General features: G+C 45.4%; 1 protein-coding gene across 7 annotated transcripts in view; it reads left to right on the top strand.

The window, feature by feature from the left end:
• The window catches only part of LOC128825375 (collagen alpha-1(XXVII) chain B-like), a 230647-nt gene that overhangs the window by 15402 nt on the left and 187468 nt on the right, over positions 1–27777 (top strand). For all 7 annotated transcript variants that reach the window (XM_054007835.1, XM_054007836.1, XM_054007842.1 and 4 more), the window contains 2 exons: positions 5880–7315; positions 20500–20553. In XM_054007835.1, the coding sequence (XP_053863810.1) occupies positions 5880–7315; positions 20500–20553 (1490 nt within the window). The remainder of the gene's footprint in view (positions 1–5879; positions 7316–20499; positions 20554–27777) is intronic.

Genomic DNA, 27777 nt, shown 5'->3' with positions numbered 1-27777 from the left:
GGGTGGGGGGGTTGCAGTACTGCTACTATTACTTCTGCATTGCTGCTGGTGACAGCGCTGCCTTCAAAGCTGGGCAGCTGGAGAGCGGCAGCTGCTGGCCAGGAGCCCAGCTCTGAAGGCAGAGCCACCGCCAGCACCAGCGCAGAAGGAATGGTCAGCGCATGGCATGGTCTGGTATTGCCACCCTTCCTTCTGCACTGCTGCTGCTCACAGATCTGGCCCCTCCGTCATCAGTCACTCTGCGGCTGCCCAGCTCTGAGGGCAGCAGCGCAGAAATAAGGGTGGCAATACCATGACCCCTCTAAAATAATTTTGCAGCCCCCCTGTAACTCCCTTTTGGGTCAGGACCTCCAATTTGAGAAACGCTCATCTCCCCTGTAAGATGTGTATAGTAAAGGTTAAAACACACAAAAGACCAGATTTCATGCTCTGTGACGCAGTTTTCATGGCCGTGAGTTTGGTAGGGTCCTAATTATAATCCCCATTTTACAGAAGCAGAATCTGAGGCACAAAGAAGAATGTAGCCTGTTTCAAAAAAGGCTATGAAACCACCTGCTGCTCAGGTCTGGGAAGACACATGCTGCTGTTTTCCTGGAGTTACATCACTTGGCACAATGCAATGCTGCTGATGCAATGTAACTCCAACATTATCCAGAGCAATGACAGGAGAATCCTAGTACATCCAGGCATGGGCTCTCCCTATCCAAGATGCATGCCAAATGTACCCTAATCTCGCACAGTATGAGTCAGCTCATGCCAAGCAAGGGAGCATCATGTGGTTTTCATCTACTCATTCATGCTGGGTTATGCCCCCTTTTTCCACCCCCTGTTCTAGCCAATTTCTCCTCCCTCATAGCTGCACTCGCTTTTCACTTGGGAAAACAGGCGGCTTCCTTCGAGGTGGTATTGTCCTTCAGTGAGCCAGTATGGGGCATGGGAACATGCTATATGCTGTGCTTTTCCTGCCTCCTGTGCAAGCCAGTGTGGGGATGCAATTGGCCCAGCTACCCTTAATGCGGGTTCATTGTGCTTTCCACCCACCAAAAGCCCAGCGATAAGATATTGAATCAGATTCCTCCCCCGTGACTTTAATAGCTTTCAACTGGAGATAACGCAAGTTAGACACAGATACATGTGCCCAGTATAAAAATGCCCAACTATCTATTCCCCAGTCATTGCCACCTAAACCATAATGCAATCTAATTTCTGTTGATCTTTTTACACTCCTGCCTCTCGTACTGACAACATTTCTTTGGGGGTGGTGAGGAGGAAGAATCAAATGGCTTATCACTTGATCGTCCCCACTGATTTTAATAGGAGCTTGTTTATTTGATTTCAATGGGAGCTGGATCATATCCTTAGAGAAACGTTCACATTTCCCAACCTAAATTTTCACACTTGCTATTCTTGAGAGATTTCTAAGTTTCTTTACCGCTTTTCTAAAGAGTAAGACTCCTTTAGGATAATTAGTGACTCACATGGGGATCCAGGAAGTTTCCCGGTTGATGATGATAAAAAGAATTCTTTCTCTCCACCGCTGGATGGTGGAAACTGAGCACTTGTTTGTCAGAGAGCCACCTCCTCTATCTTAAAATAGCAACACCTCCTCCACATGATTTACTCAGGGTGCAGGCTGGATCTGAACAACTTCCTATATAATCACCAGGCAATAATAAGTGGACTAGCAGGCTCCTGGCCTCTTAGGCTCCAAAACATGAAGGAAAAATAGAAAGTTGGTTGAAGCTCAGCTGAAACGCAGCCCACGGAGCAGTCCCTGCCACCAGCAATTTTAAAAAATGTAATATTTTCCAAATTCTACTTTCCTGCAAAGGAAGTGAACATCTGGTTGAATCACTTAGTCAAGCAGTTTTCAGAGCAAGTTTTATGTTAACATAAAAGAGGGCAAACAAATACTGTGTTTTGAGCTATTTATTTATTTTTAATAGACTTTTAACGCTCGTGGTTTTTTTTTGTTTTTTGTTTTTTTTTGAGTTATGTTTGTGGCTCTTTTTACTCCCAGGATAATTATGGGATGTTTAAATGTTTTTGGCTATTGCCGTCCATATAAAACAAATTTTCATTGTGTGTACACACAGACAAAAAGCCTTCCACTGATGGAATGAATTACCTTCTCTAAAACATCCTGCATTTTTGGAAGAGAAAAGGATGATTTCCTTACAAATAAAGGGATAGTTCTTTCCTTTAAAATGTTTGATGTGGGCATCCAAATAAATTTCAGGAAAATGGTGCAAGTGAACATGAGACGTTTGAGTCCGTATTATCCAAAGCTGGTGCTAGCCCACTGGGGACTATAAGCAGAAATATTTTTTCCCTCCCTGCCCCAATACAAAAACAGGCAAGTTTGTATAATAAGTGAATAGGGGCCCCCTGGAGCTGGTTGGGGCCCTAAGTAATTTCTTAGTCTGCTTATGCCTAGCGCTGGTTTATCACTCAAGAATGTAAGGCTGGGATAATCTAACTCTGTTTTAATTTAATTCATGGAGCTATCCTATGCTGTGTGTTTTTTGACAATCTAGAACTAGAAGGGGAGAACTGCGTACACTGAAAATGCAGCTACACATTCAAAAGCTAATGGTCCAGGTCCTCATCTGGTGTAATCTGTGTCCTTCCATTGATGTCAGTGGATCTGCACGGATTCGCACTAGCCGAGGTTCCAGGCCAATAGCTTTGAAATTTTGACTTCATTCAACCAAACTTTGGATGTAGGTACTAGAGCTAAGCCAGCGGAGGCTAGTAAACTAAGTTATTTCTCTCCTACTTTCTGGTTTTGTGGGGGTGGGAGGGAAATAAGTTAGACATTTCAGCCTTTGGTGAACACCTCTTTCAAGGATATGATAGTTCAGGAATCCCTTCTGCATAGAGCTTCCCATGTTGGAGAGAAATTTGCCCTCAGCCCCAAAATACTGCTACATGGGTACTACAATTAGGCCATGTCTACACTAGAGACCTTACCGTGGCACAGCTGTACCAATGCAGCTGCATTGCTGTAAGTCTCTTGGATAGCCGTTCTGTGCCGATGGGAGAGAGCTCTCCTGTTGACATAATTAAACCACCCCCAATAAGTGGCGGTAGCTATGTTGGCAGGAGAACGTCTCCCACCAACATAGTACTGTCCACACTGGCATTTCTGTCACTGTAACTGATGTCACTCAAGGGGGTGTTTTGTTTTTGTTTCCCACATCCCTGAGTGACATAAGTTATACCAACAAAAGTGCCAGTGTAGACATAGCCTTAGTTATCCCGGGGTAAGGGACAGAAAGCTTTAGTCCATCCATTTTTAAAAAAACATGTCTTGATGGTAATTCTAGGAGGAGAAAGTTGACGGGGAAAAGGTAAAGCTTCAATAAATTCATAGCAGTTTAAAGAAGCCAAAAGTGGCACTTGTTTGCCTTTAGTTGTACATTAGTTGACGACATCCCTTAATGGAACTCATTTGGGTACATGCCCACCAGTTCAGTGGAATCAGTGTGGGATGTAGTAGCAGAGGTGGGTTGAGCATACGGGTGGCTGAGCACGGAGCAGGAGAGTCCACACATCCCCTGCACAAGGTCTGCTGTAATCAGGCTTCATACAGACATTGGGCTTTTGGCCCAATCTTCTATTTTTTTTTTTTTTTTAAACACAATTTGATACAGTAGCTAATAAGGCAGTTGGATTTGTATTTCAAACAGCAGCAGCATCCTTCGAAGAGGGGAAACGTAGTTATGTCTTCGCGGAGCAGTTCCCTAGAGTACAAAATATTTCTGCCTTGTCACTACAATAGATCTCTTGAAGAGAACCTAAAAATACATCTAGCAATTGGAAGCCAGCGTTTAGCTCCTAGATTTAAGCAGCAAATTTATTTCCTTAGGGCCAGATCCTGGTCCCTTTGAAGTCCATGGCAAGGCTCCAACTTGACTTCACTAGAGCCAGGATTTGGCCCTTAGCATTGGAAAGGAGTTGGGAAATGATCCAGAAGACAGAAGTGACTGAGGATAGCTCTGTACCTCCCCCATTCAGCAGCGGGTGGGGGGATTCTATCCATGCTGTGAGGACGGAAATCCCTATTGGGTAATATGGGGGGAGGGAATGCCTGGGAACCAGGGGCTCGTTTAGCCAGATAAACACTGATATTAATAAATCCATACATGCTCATACAATAAACAATCCCATCAGCATAGAGGTAATTGAGAATTTCCATCCCCTTCACAATTGACCCCTAAACTTCTCTGTCTGCTATAAAGAGAATTTAAATGCCTTAAAAATAGAAAGCGGGGTGGGAAATAAAGCAGGTCCCAGACAAACTAAATATTGATTTACTTGTTCTAATGTACAAAAATGGTTATGGTTTCCCAAAGTCTAAGAACAGAACTGTTCTCTTTCTAGTGTTCTCTTTTCCTGGCCAGAGCCCATGCTAGGCCTCAGACGGGCTTAAGTTTGCAGCCTTTCTAATGAACATACACAAACTCTTTCTGTTCCAGCTCCACAAATACTGAGAACTGCGTTGAATATGTCACAGTTAAAGGTGAAAGAGGCCAAATTCTGAGGGCCATTTTGGGGGAGGTTTTTTTCTTCTGCTCATTTTTTCATCTGTAAGGCCTGTGATGTTAATTGATGTGCAGCTGTGGCTGGCATTGTTATGCTCCTGATTGTTTAAACTCTTCCCTTTGGATGTAGGCATTCGGAGTGAGTAAACTGGGCGTGCAGCCCTCTCCAGGCTAGATTCTACCTTTGATCATTCCCATAGGAAGATTAGGTGGCAATCTAGGAATAGGGATTGCAATTTATCAGTTGTTTATGCTGAGAAAAATATAACCCTCTTTATCTCCTTTCTGAATAGCTACTTTTCCCAGTGAGCTCATGGAACAAAGATAGCAATCCTGTGTGTGGAATGAAGAGTAGAATAGGGATAAAGATCTGATCCAACTCTGATCTCTTAAGGAAAAGTCCTATAGCACTTAATAGAGAGGAAGCAATAGGGTTCTATATAGACATTAGACCCTATCGAATTTAATAGACAACTTTGTCCTTGCTATAGTCAGGGCCGGTGCAAGGATGTTTTGTGCCATAGGCGAAACTTCCACCTTGCCCCCCCCCCCCCCCCCCCCCCGCGGTAGCTCCTACCCCCCCTCATGGCAGCTCTCTGCCCTGAGGCACGCCCCCTGCCCCAGCTCACCCCTGCTCCGCCTCCACCCTGAGCACGCCATCACTGCTTCACTTCTCCTGTCTCCCAGGCTTGTGGTGCCTAAGCTGATTGGCGCCGCAAGCCTGGGAGGTGGGAGAAGTGAAGCAGCTCACCCCTGCCCCACCTCCTCTGCGAGCACGCTGTGGCTGCTTCACTTCTCCTGCCTCCCAGGCTTGCGGCGCCAATCAGCTAAGGTGCCGCAAGCCTGTGAGGCAAGAGAAGTGAAGCAGCGATGGCGTGCTCGCAGCGGAGGCAGGGCAGGGGTGAGCTGGGGCGGGGAGTCCCTCTGCGTGCCGCCCCCCCACACCCTTACTTGCTGCAGGCGGCCCTCCCCGCGCTCCCCTGCCTCAGCTTCCTCTGCCTAAATGCTGGGGGCGGCCGAAGATCTGGCCACCGCGGTCGCTACCGAAGAAAATGGTGCCCCCCAAATTCTAGTGCCCTAGGTCGCCTAAATGGTTGCACCAGCCCTGGCTCCTAGCCTGGAAATCAAGACAAAATAGATGCATCTGTGACCTGATTATCTGTCTTAAACCGGTCTGAGTGGAGCAGAAGGTAGGCACAATCTATAATCCACCACATTTGGGGTCCAATCAGCTGCCCATGGTGCCCTTGGAAAGATTCCTATTGACTCAAATGGTGTTGGATCAGGCCCTGGTTTGCCTGGGTACTCATGCTCTTTGCCCCTCTCTTTCAGATGTGGACATTCTTCAAAGATTGGGCCTGGCAGGGAAAAAGCCATTGAGTGCGTGGTCTTCATCACGCTCAGTTCCTCAGGGGGTTATCCCTTTCAAATCGGGGGTCATCTTCACTCAGCGAGCACGCATCGAGGCGCCCATTGGTACCGTCATCCCCACTGCCTTCGGCACAGACTTGGCCCTAGTGCTGAGCTTGTGCTCCCACCGCATCAACAATGCTTTTCTGTTCTCTGTCAAGAGCAAGAAGAAAAAACTGCAGCTGGGGGTCCAGTTCATCCCTGGGAAGGTCATCGTGTACGTAGGCCACAAGCGCTCTGTATATTTTGATTACAATGTTCACGATGGCCACTGGCATAACATGGCCATTGACATCCGAGGCCAGATGGTAACTTTATTTACTTCTTGTGGGAAGCAAAGAGTAGATGCGGATTTGCATTTTAAAAAAGATGAGGCATTGGATCCACAAGGGTCTTTTCTCTTAGGGAAAATGAACCAGCATTCGATACAGTTTGAAGGCGCCATTTGCCAGTTTGATATTTATCCTTCCGCCAAGGCAGCTCATAATTACTGTAAATACCTGAAAAAACAATGCAGGCAAGCGGACACCTTCCGGCCGAATCTGCCCCCACTTGTCCCCCTCTTGCCCAGGGATCCCAGTGCCTCCCCAATGGCCCCTCTGCAGCCTAAGCTCTTGCTACAGGGTTTGAAGAACCTGACTACTGTGATCCCAACATCAGAGCTCATCAAGGTCACAACACCCCTCAAGACTCCAGTTACAGCGTCCACCACCTTGGTCCCATATAAGCTGCTTTCTGCAGGGCCAACAACCAAAGCAGCCAAGGTTACAATTGTGCAGTCTACCGTTCCATCAAGTACTGATATGCAGCTGCCGGTCCATTCACACCCTCGGACTACTACAGCAGCCCTCAGGATATCCCAACCCTCTTCCAATGCAAGTTCACAAAAACACTCCCTTCCCACAGTCAGAAACATCCTGCCTGCTGGCCAAATCTCCACTGCAATCAGCAGGAAAGAGTTGGAGCAAGAGACCAAAAAGATGAACAACCAAAAAACATCCACCAAGCCCTCTGAAACCCCCAGCACTGTAAAGCCAATGAGGAAGAAGATTGAAAACACATCTAGACACGTCCACCCCATGACCATGAAACAAAACCCGGAGAACCTGACCAGTGGACCCATTTCAAATATGCTATTGCCACTACCAACCAAGAAATCCGTTCCTAGCCTAGTTCCTCTACTGTACACCAAATCAACCCCTAAATCTGTTCATCATACCTTCAGAACTAGTGTGCAAGCCTTCAACCTCACAACCCCTGCTGCTGTTGATGGGTTTCAGGTCTTTGACCCCGTTGGACCCACCCTATTTCCATTTTTACTGGGACTTCCTGGATCTAAAGGAAACCAAGGTCCCCCGGTAAGTTTAAGTTTTTAAATATATTCATTCAATATAGTCCAGTGAATAGGACTCCCAGACCAAGGGTCATATCTGCTATCAACTTGCTAGACCTGCCTTGGGCAAGTCACTTCCTCTCTGGTCTTCCATTTCTCTACTTATAAAAAGGGGATAATGTTTACCTAGCTTTGTAAAGTACTATGAGGTCTACGTAAGTCCTAAATATTGTTGTTAAACTAGAGAGATGCCTGAGTTACCAGGTTTGTATCTGAACTTCTCCAGGCTGGTTTGGACTTATCTCTGCTCTAAACAGGGCTGATGTGAAGTGAACAGCAGAAGTTGATAAGGGTGTCAGCCTTGACTTAGAATCTCCAGTGTGTTTCCTTTGTGCCACTCTACAGAAATACATTTTCGAGATCTTCTGTTCTGGGCTTAACCAATGCATTGTGCATCCCTTTCAGTGTATGTCAATTTAAGAAATCTATTTGTAATATTACAAAACCAGCCAGTTAAAATGTGGGGTGCAATATATTTCAAATGTAGTTTAAAAATGCACCTTGGTTTGAATATCACAAAAAATGGCCCAAAATAACTGCCGGTAGTCCTTTTTTGAAAATCTTGGCCATTGTATACACAATGCATATTTTCAAACAAGGGACCGGTAGGACAAATGGAATAATGGAGAAAGCACTTTAGAGAAAATCAATATTTTTATGGAGTAACTGTAAAATTTCATTTCTTTTTTAAATAATACACATTTAAAATGTACACAATTTCTTTCAAAATAGGCTTTGCAGAATTCAATTTTTTAAATAATTTTGATGGATAATATTGAGAGCATTTTTTCTATTTTTACCTATTTAAATTTTCAGTTGTCGGAAATTTATGGTGAAGTCCGATGATTATTTAATGACAGTAGATGTTGAGATTCAGAAAGTTAAAGCTTTATAACCATTAAAACACAAATTGTCAATATCATATGTCAAAATATATAAAGTAAATATCCTTCAATCAAACTCTAAGGTCGCAAGCATTTTACTTTGCCTATCTGTACATTTTGATCTTTATCAATGGAAATGTTTTTTTGGCTGTGTGTGTATACAGTGAAATTGACATTTACTGACAAATCTAATCCTTCCAAGCCTACTTATAAATGTAACTACTGCATTCACACACACTAACCATTCTTAAAAGAATATATATGTAGGCCATGAAAACGTATACATACCTTTTGTAATGCCAGAAGCAATTAGGCCACCTTAAGGACTATCTGCTAACTCTTTGGATTTTTTTTTTAAATACAAGAATGCAAACAAAATCTTCCAACTGGCTACCTTCTGAGAAAATCTTTATATTTGATCCTCAGACTTTTGTTATATTGCAAGTGTGTGTGTGTGTGTGTGTGTGTGTGTGTACTTTATATGGATATATACCAATACAAGATGCTCCCAGAGAGATTCCTTGATTGCCAAGTTCCAGCCCAGAGCTAATTTTTACAGCTGACTTCTTAAAACACTGAAAGAAGGGTTTACAATGGAAAAAATGGAGACCAACTTAAGGGACACCATTAGCAATACATTCTGTCTGCAAATGTACTGCCTAACACCTCCAATAACAATGCCCTGATCCTGCAAACACCACATGCTTAACTTTAAGGTTTGGGGCCAATCTATAGTTATAATTTCAGGTTTGGATCCAAGGTTTTGATTGTTACCTGATATTTTGGATGTGGCATCACAGACAGATCTCAGTTTGTTCCAATGTTCCTTTGTGTGACTAAGATCTCAAGGTTGCTACTTCATCACGGTTGTATGCTGCCAGTAGATTGTAGACTCCTCTTTGATTTTTAGATAGATATATGAAATAGCACACACCCTCCAATTGTTGACGGCAAGTCAGGAAGTCTCCACAATTTCCCTGTGTACACAAAACTGTCTCCTACAATTTCTTTTGTTTCTCCATGAGTGAAGAGCCTATGTACTTGTGGAGATTCCCCTTAAGCTTATTAGTTCTTCAGTGGCAGGAATCCAATCAATGATTGTGCATCCCTTCTCCAAAAATATGACGTACCTGTAACTACTGGATCTATAGCTGGTCGCTCAGGGCTCCAGTGAACTCTTGGCCTCCCCTCTCCAACTCCTTGTTCCAAAAATAGTCTGAGGGTGAACATACTAGTCTTGTTCTTCCTACTCTCCCCTCCTCCCCCACCCAACATGAAGAGCTTGTTGTTCAAGTAGAGTGGAAAATCCCACTCAGCCTGTGAATCACAGCAAACAGACTGATGCAGGCCACAGAGGGCTTAGGAAATTGATGGCAGACGTTTCCATCTGCTCAGAGAACAGTTAGGGTCCTGGATCTGGGGAAAGGAGAACAACTAAGTAGGGTTACCATACGTCCGGATTTTCCCGGACATGTCCGGCTTTTGGGGGCTCAAATCCCCATCCGGGGGGAAATCCCCAAAAGCCGGGCATGTCCGGGAAAATCGGGAGGCTCGGCCGGGGCCTCTTTGTGCGGGGCCGGAGGCATGGTGCCGGGCCGGGCCCGCGGGTCGGGGGGCCGGGTCGGGGGGCGGGGAGCCGGGCTGGGGGCCGGGGTCGGGGGGCTGGGGGCTGGGGGGTGCGCCGGGCCGCCGGGGGTGGTCGGCCGGGGCCGGCACCCCAGGGCCCGAGCCGACCCCCCAGGGCCCGAGCCGACCCAGGCGGGAGCCAGCCTGGGCTGAGCTGGGCTGGGCTGCGCCTCCTCCCCCCCCCCACACCCCCCCTTACCTGCTTCAGGCTTCCCGCGAATTAAATGTTCGTGGGAAGCAGGGGAGGGGGTGGAGACTTTGGGAGGGGGCGGAGTTGGGGCGTGGGCGGGGCCCCCGGGAGTGTCCTCCATTAGGAGGGACAAAATATGGTAACCCTAAACTAAGCTGCTGCCTGGCTTCATCCTCTTTGACTTCTGGAAACAAAGTGAGCGTATTGAGAGGGAAAGGTTATAGCTGCATTGGACCTGGCTGCTGTGTACTATTTGATATCGTCTGTGACTCTCTTGGGGATCTCTGTGTGACACTTTGTTGAAAGCTTCACCCCGACATTGAGCCGGGGGAAGAGAGCACTGAATCAAGATGATATGTTAAGAAATTAATTTAGCATTTATGTAACCAGGCAAGCGCATTTCAGAATGAGTGCTGATAAATGCTTCATGGTTGAATAATTACTCTGGCACCATCTCCATGTTGTTGGGCAGACATTTTTGATGAGGTCAGACTCTCAACGCAGTACTTCCTGGTCTGGTATGTGATAGCTCAGCCAGTCAATCTTGCCTTGATTAAGCAGATTACAGGCTGAGAACCAGCAATTTCTGTGCATTGCATCTGGCACAAGGGTGGAAGGAAGGGGATGGTGTTAACTAGTGCAATTGTTATCTGATAGAAGGTTCCTTCATTACAACTCCCCTTCTCTAAGGGAAGCCCCTGGGAAGGTGTTCTGAAAACAGTCCATTGCCAATCTCTAGGGTGGGATTTGTGGGCAGGCATGGAAGAGTCATGGTGTGCAGACCTCAAGAGATGAGAAATGGGGCCCATCCTGGTCCACTCCTGGAAAGGGAGCCCCTGCGTGCTGCTCAGCCGCCATTGTATAAGCTCCCTTAAGAGCTGTGCTGGCATAGGCTCGCTCCCTCCCCTGCACTTACATGCTCCCCCTCCAAGCCACCGAGGCTGAATGAATGTTGCAGAGAGCCACACTGACTCCCATGCAAACTTCTGCTGGAAACTTACCATGTTGGAAGGGAGCATGCTGAGTACAGCAGCTCCCCTCCTCCTCCTCCCCCCCCCCCCCCCCAGGTCTGGCTCCATTCCAGAAGACTGATAGTTCCCAGCTGCCCACCTCCTGCTTTAAAACCTAGGAACTGTAATGATGTGGTGCTCCCAAGGGTGGTCTGTTGCTGAAAAAGGGGTGAGGATGCTGTATTGTCTCTACTCTCTCCTTTCATGAGCACAGGGCCCTTCGTGCCCTCTCTCTAGCTCTTTTGCTGCTAGGCAGGAGGAATAACTATTTCATTCTGCTTTGGTACCATTTACACCCGTTTTATCCAGGTGTAAAGGATGACACAGGTGCAAGGCAGTGGTGAATCAGGCCCTGCAGTCTTTGCATATAACACAAAATAATATCAACATAACCCTAGATTTACATAGGTCCTCCCCTCCCAATTGGCCCCAAAGCTATTTACAAAGTTAACTGCTCTATACAAAGTGTGTGCTGAAAGAATCCCTTTGCTAATCAATAAGCTTCAGTTACCTCTGGGGTAGAGCGTAACAGCTGTTTAGCAGAGCAGGGCTAATGCAACAGGATATGAAGACACATCCCATATGCAATTAGAACTGCAGCATTAACGCCTTAGGAATTTAGGGTAACGACTGTTTTTTACAGAATGGAATTTGGCCAGAACGCCAAGATTAACAGGCTTGTTTTGTTTTTCAAAAGTGCCATGGGATCATTAATGACCACAAAGAGACAGAATTTGTGTCTTAAATGGTTTCTGGGCAGGAAAAAAAGGAGCAAAAAAGCACCCAAATACCATGCTGTGTCACTAGCTCAATAATGACTCAGTGGCTGGCAATCTTTCCTCTGACTCATCAACACTACTTCCCACAGCACCTATAAAGTCCAGTGCTGACCCAGGCTGACTTTGTTTGGCTTTCAAGAATTGATGAGTGCAGCCCGTGGCTACAGGTGATATGCAAAACCACAAAAGAAAATGACATTCTGTTAATGCATCAGGTCTTTGAAGCAGGCTCAGTGTGAATAAATTGAGTTCTCCTGCTGATTACTTGCTGGGCTTTTGTGTATACAATGTATGGCAAGATATAAGGGAGCCTTTCCCCATATGCAATAAAGCAGGAATTCCATAGGTTCTTGCCAGCCTCAAGAGCAAAGCCCAAAAGACCTGAACGGTGTCCTGAATTTATATGCATCATTTGGGGATTTTAATACTTTACTCATGCTGAAATATATGGTGGAGCTGCCTGCAACTGTCTGAAGCCACTAAGAGGATGTGGTGCCACTGAATAACACTATTGAACAATTGAAGTGTGTTTAACATTCAAGTCACAAACTTTACCGAGGGGGGGGGCTGGGGGAGAGAGGGGAGGAGCTGGGGTGTTTTCACTGAGTTTTAAAATGTCCTCCTCAGAAAAATCCCAACATAAGAGTGCACAGTCACTGCTTGCACGATACCGTTTGTGAAGATATCGTACATAGGTTGCTTTTCACCAGTTTGGTGAATCCTGGATGTAAAGTAAACTTGGTTCTGAAGCCTTTTGCTTTTGCTATGACTTTCTCAAGCAGCTTAGGGATCCTTGAGCTTCCTCAACAGGCCGGTGGGGAAATGGAAAGTTCATTCTGGGACTCCTCCAAAGCTCTTTGAAGTCACTGGGAGTCTTTCCATTAACTTCAGTAGGCTTTGGGTCAGGCTCTTAATACTGAGTCTAGGGACTCTGATGAAATTCATCCTTGTGCAGAGGGCCACCGCGCACTCTGCTACCACTGAAGTCCCACTTAAGCTTTGCTTTTTGAGGGCTTAAATAGGACATAAGTGATGCATAGACTTCGTGCAGGTCCCCTGCACAGACATGAATTTCATCTTCTGTGCACACCACAAAAAATGATACTTAATAAACAAATAGGCATATTTTATGGTGTAAAAATGTGGTCTCCTTTGCAACCTAGGTGTCAGAGATATGGGCCCAAACAGCAATTTTATGGGGTTACTGAGTGCTACCAGAAAGACTCAGAGTCTTCTCCACTCTGACTCCACTGGGACTTCAGCATCTTTTGGGGTGATCCCTCTGGCAGCTTTCTTGTCCGCCATTCATGAGAGAATACACAGGGCTAGGCTTGGCAGGATCCCATTGAAATCCAGAAACAATGGCAAGAGAGAAATTATTTTCCACCCTTAACTGATGATGGAGAAGCTTCCAAAGGTGGAGAATGAGACTTCTAGAAAGGGTGGGTTTTATTTTGCATTATAGACCGCTATTCCCTTCAGTTGTTGTCATTTCAGTGATGGCTGGGCTACAGATAGAGGGGTTGAATCGGTTACAGCCTTGGCTAACATAGCTGCATTTTTCTTTTTTTTAAGCTCAAGCAGTAGAGGCTCATGGGTTTTAGATTTGATCCCTTTTGCCGCTCACCAATCCAAAGGTATGATGTCATGCTAGCAGTCAATATTGTTGCAAAATCAAATATGTTTCTGAATCTGCGTGATGAGTCCAGTTTTCTGCAACTACCATCTTCGGAATATCTCTGAATTGTTGCAAAAACTTGCCATCTGAATCAGAAAAAAAAATCTTGGTAATATGGATAATCCTCAAAATCAATAGAATATTAAATGTCTTTTTCCAGTCCGACTTGTGACATAGACGGCTGCCCATGTTGACAACATATGATATATTATAGAACATACAATATGTTTCAATGCCCTTAATTTATGAGTCATGTACAGAAAAGCCACATAGTCAGTATAATATACAGAATAAAGACTAAGATGGTTTTAGAATCATTCACATAATTGGCCCATAAATCATTATGAATTTAACCAGAAATGCACCCAAAGGGAATCTGGTTGCAGGGCAGTAACTGAGTATGAAACAGCCCCGCTTGCTTAAAATGAAGTTTGTGTCAAAGAACAAGTTAAGAGCAATTGGGATCAAAGTGCTGGAAAGGCGGTAATGGGAAATATATAAAGAGAAGAAAGGGACAATGATGGAACAGAAGACCCTTCCATTTCCTCACAGTCCTTCAGCATCCTGCCATGGTCAGAAGCATGTAATAAGCAAGTTTGGAAAATGCTCCTCCAAACTGCTTTAGGCAGCAAAATTGGACTGGAAGTCTCTCAAGAAGAGGCTCTTCTCTGAAAGGTTTCTATGAGGTCCTTGCTTCAATTATCTGGGTTGCAGTAGTGCCTGGGACTCCTAGTCATGGATGCTGTACAAACACAGAAGGCATATGTATTTTCAATATATAGATGTATTACTAGAAAATTTTTGTGGGTGGAATTTTTGGGCTTTTACTCCCTAACCTAGTTGAAACCAGGAGGTGCCAAACTGGGTAGGAGGGAAAGTTTTAACCAATCTTTTTCAAACCTTCAAAATTGTTTTAGGCAAAGATTCAAGTAGGTTCTAGTATATCTAGTTTGTCTATCCCTACATGAAAAATGCTTAGCAGGGGGATATGTTCTTCTAGATGCTGAAGATGCATCTTTTGGACAAACAAAAATATATAAACGTTCTCCTTTTCTATCCTATTGTATGGTGGGTCATTAGTTCCAATGTTGCCCCTTCACCCATCCTACCCACTTCAAAGTTAGTGCTCTCCAGTGATACAGACTACTTTATTTAGTTTGTATCCGCACCACTACTTTATTTAGTTTGCATCCGAAGAAGTGAGGTTTTTACTCACGAAAGCTTATGCCCAAATAAATCTGTTAGTCTTTAAGGTGCCACCAGACTCCTTGTTGTATCCGCACCACTGTAATTCAGAGCAGCATGTGCTTGAAAGAAGCCTCAAATACATGAACAATTGTGATGGAAAAGAGGAAAAAGACAAAACACAGACTTACTGTCTGAAAGGGTAAAGCTACTCCTCAGAAAGCAGCACAAATATAAGGGGTGGGAAAGCTTTGAAATGTATATATCTGTAGTTCATTTTTGAGGTGGTTTCTATTGCTCCTCTGAGAAACAGAGGAGAAGAGCAGTATTGGTAAATTACATTTTTATCTTCCTTTTCATCCCCAAAGTCCCTGTAGGGGCTGTACAAACTGTACAGAGACCATTTTGCTCCCCATTGAGATGCAGCCACCTCTTGTGGAGACTGTAGCACTCCAGCAACACTGTACAGTAGGTTAGGACAGGAAGTGAAGAAGAATACTATCTCCAGTTGCAAGAGCTGAAGAGATCTAGGGAGATAGAATATAGCCCTTGTTGACAGAGTTTTACCAGGACACCGATGCCTCTAGATCAGGGGCAGCCAACCTGAGCCTGAGAAGGAGCCAGAATTTACCAATGTACATTGCCAAAGAGCCACGTACTATGTCAGCAGCCCTCCATCCGCTCCTCCCCTCGCTCCCAGCGTCTCTCGCCCACCGGCAGCCCTGCCAATCAGTACCTCCGCCTCCCTCCTCACACCTCCCAATCAGCTGTTTCATGGTGTGCAGGAGGCTCTGGGGGGGAGGGGAAGGAGCGAGGGCATGGCAGGCTTGGGGGATGGGGTGGGAAGGGGTGGAGTGGGGGCAAGGCCTGTGGTAGAGCAAGGGGTTGAGTAGTGACAGGGGCGGCTGCAGGCACCAGCGCAGCAAGCGTGTGCCAGGGGCGGCAAGCTGCGGGGGGGCGGCCTGCCAGTCACTGTGAGGGCGGCAGGCTGGCGGCTTTCGGCGGCATGCCTGCGGGAGGTCTGCTGGTCCCGTGGTTTCGGCGGCAATTCAGCGGGGGGGGGACGCCGATGGCGCGGCACTGGCGGACCTCCCGCAGGCATGCCGCCGAATCCGCGTGACCCACAGGCGCGCTGCCAAAAGCCACCTGCCTGCGGTGCTTGGAGCGGCAAAACACACAGAGCTGCCCCTGAGTAGTGAGCACCCCCTCAGCACATTGGAAAGTTGGCACCCGTAGCTCCAGCCTCAGAGTCAATGCCAATACAAGGAGCCGCGTATGGCTCCGGAGCCACAGATTAGCCACCCCTGCTCTAGATCTATGGACACTTGATGACCCTAAAAGGTCAGGCTTATATAGAGATCTCATTCAAGGGGCCGCCCCTGCAGCAGCACAGCACCCCCAGCCTGTACCACCATGCTGAGGAATTGGTTCAGTGGTGATTCAGAGGGAAGAGAGCCAGCTCCTGAATCGCCAACCCCAATTCCTGCAGCAGTTAGATATTCTTTGGAGGTTTCCCATCCCAGGACGAGCTCAGCCTTGCTCAGCTATGAGATTTGAAGGGCTCCTAGAAGATGGTTGTATGACGGCAGACAAAAGAGGCAGAGTGGGGTGGGTAATGAGATAGGAGAGGCAGATGGACCAATCAATTGGGAAAAGCGGTGGGATGAAATGTTGAGGTTTCTGATGTCCTCAAGGTCTGGTATATCTGCAACTTCCATCAACCTGGTCAAATTCTCTGCAACTTGAAATTCAGGAGGCTAGAAATAAAACTCTCTTCTCAATCCTGGAATCTCAATTTTGCTCCCGAATGTTTCCCAGAAGCAGCACAGAATACATCCTATCATCACCTGGTGAAAACAGTCGTCATTGTTCATGCTATTGTAGGAAATTAAGAGACGGGTTACATTTTCTTGAAGCCACCTTCAGTTGTTTCTCAAAACTATCTAGACCTATTAGGTGAGCTCATCTGCCTGGCAGGAGAAGAGAGCATCTGCTTCTGATGCCTCTCCTTGATCTCCTAATTTTTTGGGGCATGGTGGTGGAAGGGATTTGAGTTCTCTACCATCAGTTTTCAGAAGGAGGAGGCAAAAAGCTAGATGCCCAGGAATCAAAAAAATTCTAGGAACCGTTATTTGCTAAGGCAGGCTGTCAGCTTTTCAGTCCCACAATGTTGACATGAAATGGGAGGGATGAGGCAGAGCACTCCTACCTCCATCTAATGAACTGAGCGAAAGGGAAACCTCCTGCTTTTTGAAACCTCTTCCAATAGTTGAGATGGACTTGTCTCAGAGATGGCATGATGATTACCATGGAGGGATCTAGCCAGCCCTGCAGGAATAACTTAACCCTACCAGCTTAGGGATGAGAACAGGTATCCTGCTAGCAACAGTAAATGAAACCCAGCATAGTTTCTGCAGAGCGAATGGCATTGTTCTTAGGCTGCTGCTTACTGACTGCTGTGATATTCTCCATATGCTGTAAGTGGGACTGTGTCCTGCCTTGGATAACAGTGCAACCATCCAGCCTGGTTTTTATGTTTCTCTGTTTATGGATGTGGCTCTGTCTTAGTCTGTGCTCTTTGTTTACTTTGGCTTAGTTTGTGTATTACTTCCCCAGCTCTGTGATCAAAGGCAGGTTTCCCCCAACATTCACATGATCAATGTCACCTACTCCAGGCTCCTTAGGGATTCAAATTGGATTGTATAGAAATAGATAGATACTGGTATAACTTGGAACAGAGAGGACATGGATCAGTGGAATGACGGGACGTACATGTTAGGTGGAGGAGGGAAAGAAGTAACACAAGGCCCCGTATCCTATGTAGCATATTGGACCTAAATTATGCAGTAGAGATCCCAGAATATAGAGCACTGTTTACCCTACTCTAACCACCATTCCCTGACACTGAAATTAGTACAGTATCTTGTGGGCTTTTTATGTTCAATTTTAAATCCCCCCCCCCAAATTTGGAGTGTGGGGTATTGAAAAGGTGTAACTGGGTTGCAGTAATTATTAGAGGGAATCAGGGCTTTTAGTATCAAAGACTGTCTGGGGCAGATGATTTTGGTTTTTGGTACTCAGGATGCAGTTAGAATTTTTGGAGAGGGGCTGCATCTCCTTTCTCCCTCCCTCTTTTGGGGCAGCGGTGGAGGAGATGACTTTAAATGATGGGAGGGGTGTTTGAATTCTTTGTTTCAACTGGATGTTGCTTTGGAGGTTGTTGGGATAGGGGAAATGATTTCCACCCATATGTGCCACTGTTATTCCAAGCAACAATGGATGAGATGTTTCTGCTGAAATGATCAGAAGTGGATACTGACATTTTAAATTGTCATCATTATACTTCAGAGTCAACATTCTGAGCTGGAGGGAGCAGTTCACAGAAATAATAGTTTCAGGATGTCTGCAGACTCAGGCTATATCTTCACTGCGTGGGAGGGATCGATTTAAGATACGCAAATTCAGCTACGCGAATAGCGTAGCTGAATTCGACATATCCGAGCCGGCTTACCCCGCTGTGAGGACGGCGGCAAATCGACCTCCGTGGCTCCCCCATTGACAGCGCTTACTCCTACCTGTGCTGATGGAGTACTAGCGTTGATTCGGGGATCGATTGTCGCGTCCCAACGAGACGTGATAATTCGATCCCCGAGAGATCAATTTCTACCCGCCGATTCAGGTGGGTAGTGAAGACGTAGCCTCAGTTAGATATCACCGCATCAATTATATTTCATTCATCTTTTGATAATTATCTTCCCAGCTACAAGGGTTGGGGAATTTTTTAATGAAAGCTTGAATTCCGGAGCAGTTATTCAGTAGACTGATTCAAACAAAAAGCCTACAATTATGTGTTTGTGCAGCTGCATAGTCACATTATATGTGGTGTTCGGAGTTAACACAATGGCAGGTTAAACTGATGTGTGTGTATAGCTTAACATAAGGATCGGTTGTATGAGTGGGGGCTGCTTATATAAGGAACAGCAATACTATATTAGCTAGTGATGGGCATCTCTCAGATCAAATAGTCATCCAATAATTCAGAGTAGGAATCAGGCTGGAAATCTCAAGAACAAGGGAATAGCGAGCAATTGACATTTGATAGGAGCAGTAGGTGAGGATGCACTAGAACTTCCACTGTGATGAGACATTATCACTATCAAGCTGTAGGATCTTACACCTTTAGACCATGCATTCTTTTGATATCTTCATCACTGTCTGGTTCCACCTGAGCCAGCTACACGGCAGAAAGAGAGATGCTAATGCATTCAGTGCCAGTTCAAATTAGTAGCCAGGAGGGACTGGGGAGAGGAAGGGGATTACCTATACATATTTTAACCTCTGCAAATTTTTGCATTTGTTTGGACCAAGGCTCAGTTTTATCCTTATCTCTTCTGAACTAATTTACTCACCACTTACCTGCTGTATGTGAGGATTGGTAATATTCACCAGGGTTCTTTTGAGGAGAGACTTTGTTAGCATATATGCAGGCTTTCACTGTTTGAAACCATAGCCTAGGATGGAATTTAGAGTAGGGGTCTCCAAGGATTTTCTGGTGCATTTGAATTTATATTCCTGAGATCTGTGTTAGGGATCTTGAACGTTTAACTCTTTCTTTGGTGCCGCCGTATGTACAGACTCTGAGTCACCTGTGTTGTTTCACAAGTGGCAGAGTCAGTTTTATGATGTTCTTAACTTGTGGGAACAGAGCACCACGTTAGTCTGCAATAAATTGTTTGGGGAAGGAAGGATGTAGGGAGCAGGAACCGAATGTGGAGTACAGCGTGCACCTGCTCGGCAGCAGATCTGATCACTTCCCACTCCTAGTTCTACTTTTGGTAAAAGCTCTTTGGACTCCGGAGCAGTTGGAAAGTTCAGGCTAGGTTCCAAAGATTCTTTAGCCTTCTGCTCTTTCTCTCTCCCCCCTCCCCCGAGAAACAAAACCCATCATTCGTAACGAGCTACTTTAATATAAATCCCCAGTGAGACACTTTAGCTAACTATTATTAATGTCAGTGCTGTAAAAAGGGTTGCACGAGTGATTAGGAGTTGCAGCTCTCTCTGGAAATTTGGATTCTCCAGTCCATTGAGAATAAGTTTAAAGAAGGATTTTACAGTTTTACTTCAGCATCTTAAACCTCATTATGTTCCCCTAAACTGTTACAGACCAGCATGCAGCAGGGAGCCTATAACTCTATTCTATTGTAACCCAGCATCCAAAAATCCCCACTGCTTTGACATGACTAAACTTACCTCTTTGATATTGCAGCACCACGTCCAGGAACTTCCACCATTGACACCAATTTTATTACTTTTGCCATATAATGTAATATCTAGGAGAGTACAGAGCTGTGGTGTGATTATCTCTTTAATATCACAATTCCTCTAGGAACCTATACTACAGAGATGACTATGTTTCCTTAGCTTTTGTATAATATAACACACAACGTGCCTGCTTCTTTCAACATTGAGATGCAATTTGTGTTACCTTATTATGTTACAGTGCAGAATCCAGGAAACTGAAACACAGCTGTGATTGGAGAAATAAAGACTACAGCAGCAAGATGAAAATGCTTTGTCTCTGCTCTATTGAAATACATAGTTCTGTGACTGGTGTGCATAGATTTTATTCCTTTACAACAATAGCTTAAGTTGCATGGAAACTCTGGGCTTTGTGCCATAACTGGTCTTTCTTCCTCCCTCCTGCTCCAAACAGTTAGATTATGGCTCTTCCAGAACTGTTGACATGAGCACGGTCTTCTGTATAACTGTAAATAATATTTCTTTACCTCTTTTCTAGGGCCCCCCAGGTCTACCAGGCTTACCAGGCCCTCCTGGCAAGAGAGGCCCACGGGTAAGTGGCTTTTTGTGTCTACCCCTGCGCCTTTTTGCTGGCATCTTGTCTTTCTGTGCTGCTATTCTCCATGCCAACACATGGTTCTACCGTAGTGATTGAGCTAGTGACCACTTTGAGCACAGCTGTTGAGGTCTGGCACAGTTTAGAGCAAAGATTGGCTTCCATCCTTTCCCCCTCCGCTATCCAAGATTTTCAGCAGGCCAAACTTCTTCTGCCACGGTCTGGGGAAGGAGCAGCCTGACCTGAGGTTTGGCATTAGGCTATCGGTCAGACTGTTGCTCTCTGTCCTTATCTTCCCACTTTCTCTTTAGTGTCCAACCTTTTATTGTTACAGAACACACAGAGACATTTGATTTGACCATGTTTCTTCTCTGGCCTTTATCTATCAGGTCTCCAGACCTACTTCCTCTCACCTCTGAATTTTGCCCTTGCACACAATGCTATCTAAATGGCTCCTATAATAAAATTAATTTTAATTGATTTCCACTCAACTTAGCTGTGGCGGACCCAGAGAAAGGACCTCTCTGACCATTTTCTTGTCTGTTTCAGAATCTAGGACAAAATCTCTAACCTAGTCTTCTGTGTATTTTCCCTTCTACCCCATATCTTCTAAATTCAGATACAAACATGACTAAGAGTCCCAAGAGCCATCCTGGGGAAATGCCTCATCCCCAGAAACACCTGGGTTTTTTGAGTCCTGTAGTCAGCTAAGTTACACACAACTTTTAGCATTGAGTCAGCTTCAGCAGCTATTGCAGTACTGGGCAATTCTATACCGGTGTTTTTAACAATAGACGGCGATTCTTGTGGTAACACAATGTTGTCCCAAAGCACAGATCTGAGTGTGGATCCTGAACTCACATTCTTGCATACCGAGTTGGGGGGATTGGGGCCCTTGGCCTCTAGGGTGGGAGCGGGAGGAAGGATCATTTAATATCATGATCAAGTCACCTCTTTCAGTTGACCCTTGAGCTGCCAGAGTTCCCACTGGTGCCAGAGGGAACTTTAGCTGGAAAGATGGGTCAGCCCCACACGAGGCCTTGGAAAGATGGCTCTGAGGGCAGAAAACAGGGGAGTGCCAGAGGGCGCTTGTGTTGCAGTCCAGTGAGATTCATGGTAAACAGGCGTGGATAAGTGTACCCCATTTCTGTACTAGTAAAAGGGAATGGCCTGTTTTCCTCCCCCCACCCCCCCCCAAAGAAGCTGAGTGCCCACAGCTCCCCCTGAACCACTTCTCCTCTGTGGCACAGATAGCGTTAAACACATATGTGTGGAGCCCCAGGGCCCAAGTAGTTTGTTAGCCAGTTATGGGCGCAGGTAGTGCCTTACGAGCGTGTGAATGTCATTCACAGTGATTCATACAAGAAAAAGAAGGATTCTGTGCTGGTACATGCGAAGACATGCAGTTCAGAGGAAGGCAGCATATCTAGTGCTTAGAGCAGACTCCTGCATTTTAACTGGGATTCTGCCACTGACTCATATGACCTAAGGGAAGTCATTTAACCCCATTTGTAACAGAGGAGTCACACAGGGATGTAATACTGCATTCACTTAACGAACAGGAGGGGTGAGGATTAGCTAACTGTCTGCTCTTCCCGTGCAAATTTTTCATTCCAGGAGCTCTTAAGCACTTCTGTAATGGGCCATGATTCTCATTCACACTAAGGCCCCTTTACTCTGTCCGTGAAAAGAAACCTTAAAGTGTAATTTGTGCTCACTTCAAGGCCCCTTTATGCAGCCAGGATGATGTAAAGGGGCCTTAGGGTAAAGGAGGATCAGGCCTGATGTTTTCAATACAGGTTATTTACTTACCTCAGTGTTCTGCAGTGGAACTTTTGCAGCATGGGTACTGAGAGATCCAAGCATTTAGCTGTTGTTTTGTACTGTTGCCTTCATGGTCCTGGGTAACGTTTTGCACAGATACAGCTGATGTTTTGTGCAGAGACCTGCGCGGTGCAACCCATGACACATGCAGGCATAGCTACTATTTTTTTTCCTTTGGCAAACAGAGTGACCCAGCTACATATTTGACATAATCCTTTATTGACAAACACATTAGCACAGACCATGCTTAAATACCAACACGGGGTTCTCCTATGAGTCTGCAGTTGCTGGAAAATTCCCAGTTAAGGCTGAAAGTCTCTGCTCTCCCTCGCTCATAATCCTTACCGCAGGTCTCCAGCTGAGCTTAGTGAGCACAATGGGATGTCTGCGCTCGGAGCTGGGCGTGCGATTTCCAGCTCAAGGAGACATAATCGTGCTAGCTCTCATGGAGCTAGCGTAATAAAAACAGAACACAGCTGCAGGGGCATGAGCGGCAGGAGCGGCTAGCCACCCAAGAGATGTACTTGGGTGGCTAGCCCCTCCCACTGCTCGCACTGGCCATGGTCTGCCTTCTATTTTTAGTGCACTAGCTTGTTGAGAGCTAGTGAAAGTAAGTTTCCCGGAGCTGGGAATCACAACCCCAGCTTGAAGTGTAGACATACCCTTCTGGTATGTAAGCTTAACCCAGGGTCTGGAGGCCCCAGCTTTCCTGTGCACATCTATCCAAATTCCTCCAGCTTAACAAAACTGAGCTTTGATATTTCAGTGGCAGTAAAAGGAAAAAAAGTGTTGTTAAGGCTATGAGTGGGTCTTTCAGTGTCCTCCCATCCATAGCACAGCCTGCTTCAGCAGGGAAGAAGAACTGCCCTGCGCGTATTGTTGTTTTGTCTTCATTAATGGTTCTGGGATTTAAGGATTTGCACTAGAGGAAGGGAATGTGGCCAGACAGTAGGATGGGCTTAGAGGGGTTCTTGTTTTTGGTTGCAAAAGCACCCTGAAAAAATAAACCATCAACCTCAGAGATTTTTTTTTCTCCTTTTTGCTTAACCTGGACCTCCTTGAAATTCCTCTGCAGCTGCACAGACCTTGTCCCTGCTGCAACAAGACCCATACTGGATCAGCCCATTGGTCCATCAAGTGAGGTATCCTGCCTCTAGCAGAGAAAATTTCAGGGGAAGGAGGAACAATGCATGTAACTAGCTTTGTAATGCTGTACGTTTTGAGAGCAGGAAGGATTTCTTCCTCTCCTCTGCAGTTTATGGCCTGATGAGGCATGGTGCTCTCATCTTAGCTTGGATAACTGCAGTGGTGTTAATGCTTATACAATTAGCCGCCTCCTCTGAAACCTGCCACAGCCTTTGACTCTGACCACCTACATCAGTGAATTCCACAGGGTGACGATGTCCTATTGATACAGCACAGTATTTCCACTTCTTTATATAAGTCTGTGGGCTGACACCCATGTTCTCTGATTATTGGACAGTGTAAAAATAACTGAGTGGCTTTCTCTTTTCTAGGGTTGGTGGCCCACTGTTGGTTTGTGGAGAGCTGGCTGGTCACATGATGCTGGCTCCTTATTTCCAGTCCTCCTGAGCAAAATAAGCTCTAACAGTCGAAGCATAGTATTGCCAGTGTATAACTGTATCCACACTAGGGGTTCTTGCCAGCATAGCTGTCGGTCTCAAATTGCACCCTGACCAATATAGCTATGCCAGTGAAAGTTTGTAGGGTAGACCTGGATAGTGACTTAATTGTGATAAGCATAGCACTCACAGCTGTAGTTTGTGCTGGCACTACATACAGGGTTTTGTACTGGTATTTCAGTTAGGAGCATGTAGGTTTTTTTTATTATTATTTTTTATATTGAAATACTTTATATTGGTACAGTCCCTAGCCTGGATGCAGTTATGTTGTATAAGGATACCTTATATGGGAATAGCTGTACCAGCATAAAGCACCTTTGTACTGACATAACTGCATCCATGCTAGGGAAGTTCTACCACTTTAACTATGCTGCTATAAAGTGGTACCACATTTGTGTGCAGACAGTTCGATTGCACTGAAGAATGTGCACGGCTTAGTGAGGTCTGCAGAAAGAGAGTTAAAAGGTGCTGTGAACCACAGCAATAATGCTTACACGGAAGTTTCCAAATGTTAACTAAACCTTACAACCACACTCTGGAGTAGCACAGGAAGCCTGCACATGTGGAAAACAATGGGAAGTTTGCCACTGGATTCACTTCCATGGAAGCAGAAACAGACTTAGGGTAAAATTTTCAGAAGTGCTTAAGTGACTTAGGAGCTTAAGTCCCATTGAAAGTCAATGTTGCCATTTTACAGGTGGGCAAACTGATTTGCACAGGATCTCATAGCCAGCCAGTGGCAGAGCTGGGACTAGGACCCAAAGGTTTTTAATGTCAACTCTCTGCACTAATTTTAAGCTCTCAGTAGATAGGAGAAATTCCATTGTGCAAGGAGGTAAAATGTTGCTATTGCACTCACTGATTCTTGCCTCCATCACGCCATGAGCCTCAGAGCTTTGGAAGAGTCCGAGCTCCTGCTGTAGCATTTCCTTGCTACATTTTGTCTTTGGTTGCAAAAAAAAAAAAAATCCTCTTTTTTTTAAAAAAACGGGGGCTTTTTCCCCCAAGATGATAAAATTTCAGTCTGCTGTAAAGATTGTTCCAATCTCCTCATTCCACTAGGAAGGTTTTCCAGCTTCTAAGTAGAAGTGTTTAAAGAAACAGTTTGTTTGGCCTCATTTCAAATATTTAGCTCGTTTTTCAGCAAGCCAAAGGTCAGAGTGGAATCTGGAGGTCAGGAGCAGAAAAGCTGCTTTACATTGTGAAGCCCCCAAGTCTAATGAGTTTTCAATGAGTAGCCGTCCCTTTTGGATGAAGCTCTTTAGCATTTTGCGTGAGTTTTTTAATGTGTGGGGGGGGAGGGGAATTGCACACAGTTACACTTTTGTTGATTTGTGCAGACTGTGAACCAATACAAATAAAAGAGTTTCTGTGAGAGGGTTCCCATCTCTGCCCATGATGAACTGGCTGGCACTGTGGAGTTGACAAGTAGATGGCTTTCACATGAGTGACATTCCATCCATATTACAAGCCCAGCCACGTTTGGGAACCCCCTTACCCCACCCAACCCCATTTTCAGAACACATTGAGGGATTGTGTTCAACGCCTGGTTTCCATGCTGCTGATCCTCTGGTGACTGCTGATGATTAAAACAGTGTCCCATGATAAAACTTTCCATGGAATTTCTGGTGCCGAGGCTGGAAGACTTCAGATGTAAGTCGACTTGTTGCTGGGTTTTATTGTTTAAGCAGTGCCGAGAGTGAGCCAAGAGTGTGTGTGTGTGAATAATATGGGGCTGGTAGAATTTCAGCTCCTAACTTGCTGGACTCAATGTTGTCCCATCTGATGCAAAGAAAAGAGAGAAATGAGATGATGATTACATATAGTTATAATACTTATGAGTATATACCAACCCTTTTAGTTGAAGGGGAAAGAAGTAGAGTTTAATCTAGAAGAGCATGAATAGAGGGTAGCAGCTAGCTCCAGCACTGCTCATCTATGGAAAGGTGGGTTTCAGAGTAGCAGCCGTGTTAGTCTGTATCCGCAAAAAGAACAGGAGTACTTGTGGCACCTTAGAGACTAACAGATTTATTAGAGCATAAGCTTTCGTGGACTACAGCCCAATTCTTCGGATGCATGCTCTAATAAATCTGTTAGTCTCTAAGGTGCCACAAGTACTCCTGTTCTTTTTATGGAAAGGTGGCTACGTCTGGGAGATACTGATTAGGGATAGGTAATCCTGATGGTCTGCAAGGGGAGGGTAATGAAAACTGGATTAGGCTGAGTAAAAAAGGCAGATTGGACTGACACTGTCTTTGTGCGGTGTGTGTTGATAGAGGGATGGATGTCTCTGAGCCTTGGTTTGATGAGAAGAAGCTGCCTTTCAACATGTCATATAACAGGCGGTTAACTGGAATGGGAGCATCAAATGTTGCTGCTGTAGTTGCTTAGTGCCAATAGTTTGATGTGGTCCCTTTGCCGAGGAGCTGTCCTAAATATACCTTTGGTGAAGTTCCTTCTGTGTGTGGTTAGTTCAGGTGGGAGTAGTTAAAACTGATCTTACTGGAGTGGCTAAGGGTCGGTGAAGATGAGATTGTGCAGCTGAGAAGGGGCTTTGATTTGCTTTGGCATTTTATATGTTCTTTGTGCTTCAGTGTGAGAAAAAGAGACAAGACTGCAAGCACAATAGACTGGGGAGGCTGCTGGTTTTCCTATGATCCATTATTATTTATTTGTATCGTGGTAGCACCTAGGAGCCCTGGTCATAGATCAGCATCCCACTGTGCTAGGTGCTGTACAAACACAGAACAAAAGGACAGCCCTTGCTCCAAAGAGATTACGACCTAAGTATCTATGTTCCTGAGTTCTGGTTGAGGGACAAGTTTTAGGGGTTAAAGAGTACTTCGTTCCCCATATCCATTTAATCATAGGGCACTTTGTTGAGATTGCCTATCAGCATGCGGCTTGTGGTGGTGGAGAGATGGGCACCTGCACAGCAAAGACTCAACCGAGCCCAGCAGATTGCATAGGCAGCCCCACAGCTATTAGATGACAATGACTTGTTTATGACTATCCTTACATTCACAGCCATGACCTAAAGGTGATGTCCTGGTTTATTACCAAACTCCCTCCGATTTGGAATGTTTGCTAGGCAGGAGTTGTTTATACTTGGGCTGGCTGATTCTACAGCGTTGGAGTGTCCCCACCGTTTGTGATTACTTATTATAGCTGAAAGAGAAGCGTAATGAGCTGAATTGTAGCTGCTGGGATCAGTGTAAATGAAGGGATAGTTGCATCAGCCATTGGCTACAGGAGATAATAGAATGGCTCCATGAACATCTGAGACACACAATATTCTATTTAGGATTGATTGGGTTGCAGAGAGGTTGTTAGCTCCATTAGTGGTTTGATGGGGGGGTCCATGTCACTGGGACATGTGCTATGCATAAGGGCACTTGTTTCTGAGATGGATGAATTGAAATGGGGTGTTGTGGTTTCTTTTTTTTCATTTTTGCTGCGTGCTGGGGTGGGATGTTTATCAAATTTTGTTGCCTATGGGCAGATATGATGAAAGGCGAGAGGTGGTTGATGGTGAGACCGTATGAAAGAGGAGTGAGAAGTTGCCCGTGGGATTGGAGAGGAACAATAAGCGAGGTGAGGAATAAATGTACCCAGGGGCTGGCAGAACACCGAGACCATATCCATAGAGCATCTTAGCACTGATCTGGGTACATGTATGTGGGCTTGGAGGTTGGAGTTTAAAGTTCCACCAATTACTTCCATTGCAATTATAGACTGGTGCGTCACTTAACTC

Source organism: Malaclemys terrapin, chromosome 17 (assembly GCF_027887155.1).
Source record: "Malaclemys terrapin pileata isolate rMalTer1 chromosome 17, rMalTer1.hap1, whole genome shotgun sequence".
NCBI lineage: Eukaryota > Metazoa > Chordata > Testudines > Emydidae > Malaclemys > Malaclemys terrapin.
Note: the sequence above shows the minus strand (reverse complement) of the source record. Positions and strands in the feature narration are given on the sequence as shown.